General features: G+C 45.1%; 1 protein-coding gene across 1 annotated transcript in view; it reads right to left on the bottom strand.

Moving 5' to 3' along the window:
• The window catches only part of EMH_0038640 (uncharacterized protein), a gene marked incomplete at both ends in the record, with an annotated part of 8143 nt that extends 5600 nt beyond the window's left edge, over window positions 1-2543 (bottom strand). The window contains 8 exons of the mRNA XM_013495316.1: window positions 142-289; window positions 548-582; window positions 1201-1241; window positions 1327-1371; window positions 1572-1733; window positions 1994-2011; window positions 2184-2213; window positions 2445-2543. Of these exons, the coding sequence (XP_013350770.1) occupies window positions 142-289; window positions 548-582; window positions 1201-1241; window positions 1327-1371; window positions 1572-1733; window positions 1994-2011; window positions 2184-2213; window positions 2445-2543 (578 nt within the window). The remainder of the gene's footprint in view (window positions 1-141; window positions 290-547; window positions 583-1200; window positions 1242-1326; window positions 1372-1571; window positions 1734-1993; window positions 2012-2183; window positions 2214-2444) is intronic.
• Between the last annotated feature and the right edge of the window lie 372 nt (window positions 2544-2915).

Here is a 2915-nt window from a genome sequence, read left to right as displayed (position 1 = left end):
CCGAGATAAACCCTAATCTGGCGCTTGAGAACCCCGTTTTTTCCCGTTCCCCTCAAACCCCACCCCACACCCCCCCCCCCCGCACCCCCCAAACCCTAAACCCTAAACCCTAAACCCTAAACCCTAAACCCTAAACCCTACTTGATAAGAATTCTCGATAGATCCTGGTCTGGCATCGGAGCCTGCGCAATATACTCTAAGTTTTTTTTGAGGGCGTCGCGGAGCTTCTGAAACCCTAAATGTACGCGCCCAGAGAAATGCTCATCGAGACGCCGGTCCGTGTCGTTCGCTGCAACACAAACCCTAAACCCTAAACCCTAAACCCTAAACCCTAAACCCTAAACATGAAACACGAAACCGGAAACCCTAGGAAAGCCTAGATACTAAACCCTAAAACACACTCACAAACACTAAACCCGAACACACAAACATAAAGCCATAAAACCCTAAAACACCAGCCTATACTCCGCCAAACCCTAAACCCTAAACCCTAAACCCTAAAACCCCCTAGAAAAACCCATCAAAACCCTAAAAATACCCTCCCAACCCGCAACCGCCAGAACCGTAAACCCTAGAAAAGCCCTGAAAAACCCTAAAAATCCCCTAACCCTAAACCCTAAACCCTCGACCGTAAACCCTAAACCCTAAACCCTAAACCCTAAACCCTAGATCTCATACCTGACAAGAGAGCCCCACAAACATCACAGGGTCTGAGTCTCTGCGTGAGCTGTCCCTCTGCATTCCTAAATAAGAGTTTTGCTCTTCTCGTTTGTAAAGAAGTTAACTCGAGAGAAACCGCCATAGACTGGTCTATGCGGCCCAGCTTTCCCAGGTCCTCCATCTGTATATATATATATATATATACACATATATATATACTTCTAGGGTTTAGCAGGGTTTAGGGTTTAGAAGGGTTTGTTAAAAGGGCTGGGCAATGAGGGTTTACGGGGGTTTGTAAGGGTTTATGATGATGAGGGTTTATGAGGGTTTGCGAGGGTTTACGAGGGTTTATGAGGGTGTAGGAATGAGCACTTTCCAGGGTGTATGTACGAGGGTTTATGTTCCCCAGTGTTGATTAGGGTTTAAATCTAAAAGCATTTAGGAATTAGGGTTTAGGGTTTAGGGTTTAGGGTTTAGAGTACTTCTTTGAACTTTTGTGCGATAGACTGATCCAAACGCAAAACCTCCGGGTGTACAGACTTGTCTCCAACCCCAGGAAGAGAGGCGCAATCGACACGCATCTGTATACAAACCCTAAACCCTAAACCCTAAACCCTAAACCCTAGACCCTAGACCGTAAACCCTAAACCCTAGTTATATCTTTACCTCTTTTATTTCGAGGTGAAAGCACTTCAAACGGGATCCTAGACCCTAAAACACCCTAAACCCTAAACCCTCACACTCTGCTAAACCCTAAACCCTAAACCCTAAACCCTAAACCCTAACGGGTTGGAATTAACCCCAGGGTATAACCCCTCTTTCTGCTCGCCGTGACCCCGCTTAAACCCTAGACCCAAAACCCAAAACCCTAAACCCAAAACCCTAAACCCTAAACCCTAAACCCTAATTACCTGGGCGGTTTGAACTTTTTTATCTGCTTCTTCTACCAGAGCTCGACACAGCTGAACCGCCAGCTCCTCAAACCCGTACCTCTTCTGCTTGCGGGCCTCAAAGTACTGATCTCTGAGGGTTTCTATGTGGCGCTTCTTGCACGGGCCCAAGTAAAATTTATTCTGTATACAAACCCTAAACCCTAAACCCTAAACCCTAATATTCCTAAACCCTCGTATTCCTAAACCCTAGACACTCAACACGACACCCTATAAATACTGGTCTCTGAGGGTTTCTATGTGGCGCTGCTTGCACGGGCCCAGGTAAAATTTATTCTGTATACAAACCCTAAACCCTAAACCCTAAACCCTCAAACTATTACAGGTCTATGCACAAACCCTAAACCCTAAACCCTAGACCCTCGGGATGTCAAGTATCTCACCTTCATGTTGTGGTAGTTCTGAAGCAAAAACAACACACACACAAACCCTCACTCCCGAGGCTCAAACCCTAAACCCTAAACCCTAAACCCTACCTTCGTGTACCCACCCATCCAACCCCCCAGACGCTAAACCCTAAACCCTAAACCCTAAACCCTAATCAAACCCTTAAACCCTAGCAGCAAGTCTCACATTGCGAATATTAAGAGTAAGGAAACCAGCCTGCAAGACGCACCACACCGCATCCAAAACCCTAAACCCTAAACCCTAAACCCTAAACCCTAATAAAACCCTAAACCCTAGAAAACCCACAAGGAGTATATAGCTGTCTAGGATATGCTGAATAAGTGTTTAAAATTAACGGTTTTTTTCTATAAACCACTTCTCGCCCCTCTAACCCCAAATTAGGGTTTAGGGTTTATTAGGGTTTAGGGTTTAGGGTTTAGGGTTTACCTCGTTCTCAAAGAGATCATGGGGGCATAAACCCGTAAGAAAATACTTGCAAACATTTTCATCTGTGAAAGACTGATTGGGGTCATCGATGGACCCCATGAGGTCTGACCACTGTTGTCTTAGATGATGCATTTTCTAGGGTTTATGAGGGTTTAGGGTTTTCGAGGGTTTAGGGTTTTCGAGGGTTTAGGGTTTAGGGTTTGGGTTGGTGTCAAAATTTCTGAAAAAAAAATTTCTTATAGAACATGGAACCTGTTTTTATAAGGGTTTAGGGTTTAGGGTTTAGGGTTTAGGGTTTATGCAAGGGAACTAATACGCCTCCCTATCAGAAAAAGATCAAACGGCCTCCTCCCCCAGGAGAGACGAGGGTTTAGGGTTTAGGGTTTAGGGTTTAGGGTTTACAACCCCGAGCCTTTTGCTTGGGCTCACACACCAAACAAAAAGAAACAAAAAGACAGCAACAAAAATTTT

This window comes from Eimeria mitis, genomic scaffold (assembly GCF_000499745.2).
Source record: "Eimeria mitis Houghton genomic scaffold, Emh_scaff1514, whole genome shotgun sequence".
NCBI lineage: Eukaryota > Apicomplexa > Conoidasida > Eucoccidiorida > Eimeriidae > Eimeria > Eimeria mitis.
The sequence above is the reverse complement of the archived record's forward strand: the minus strand, read 5'-3'. Positions and strand labels throughout refer to the sequence as shown.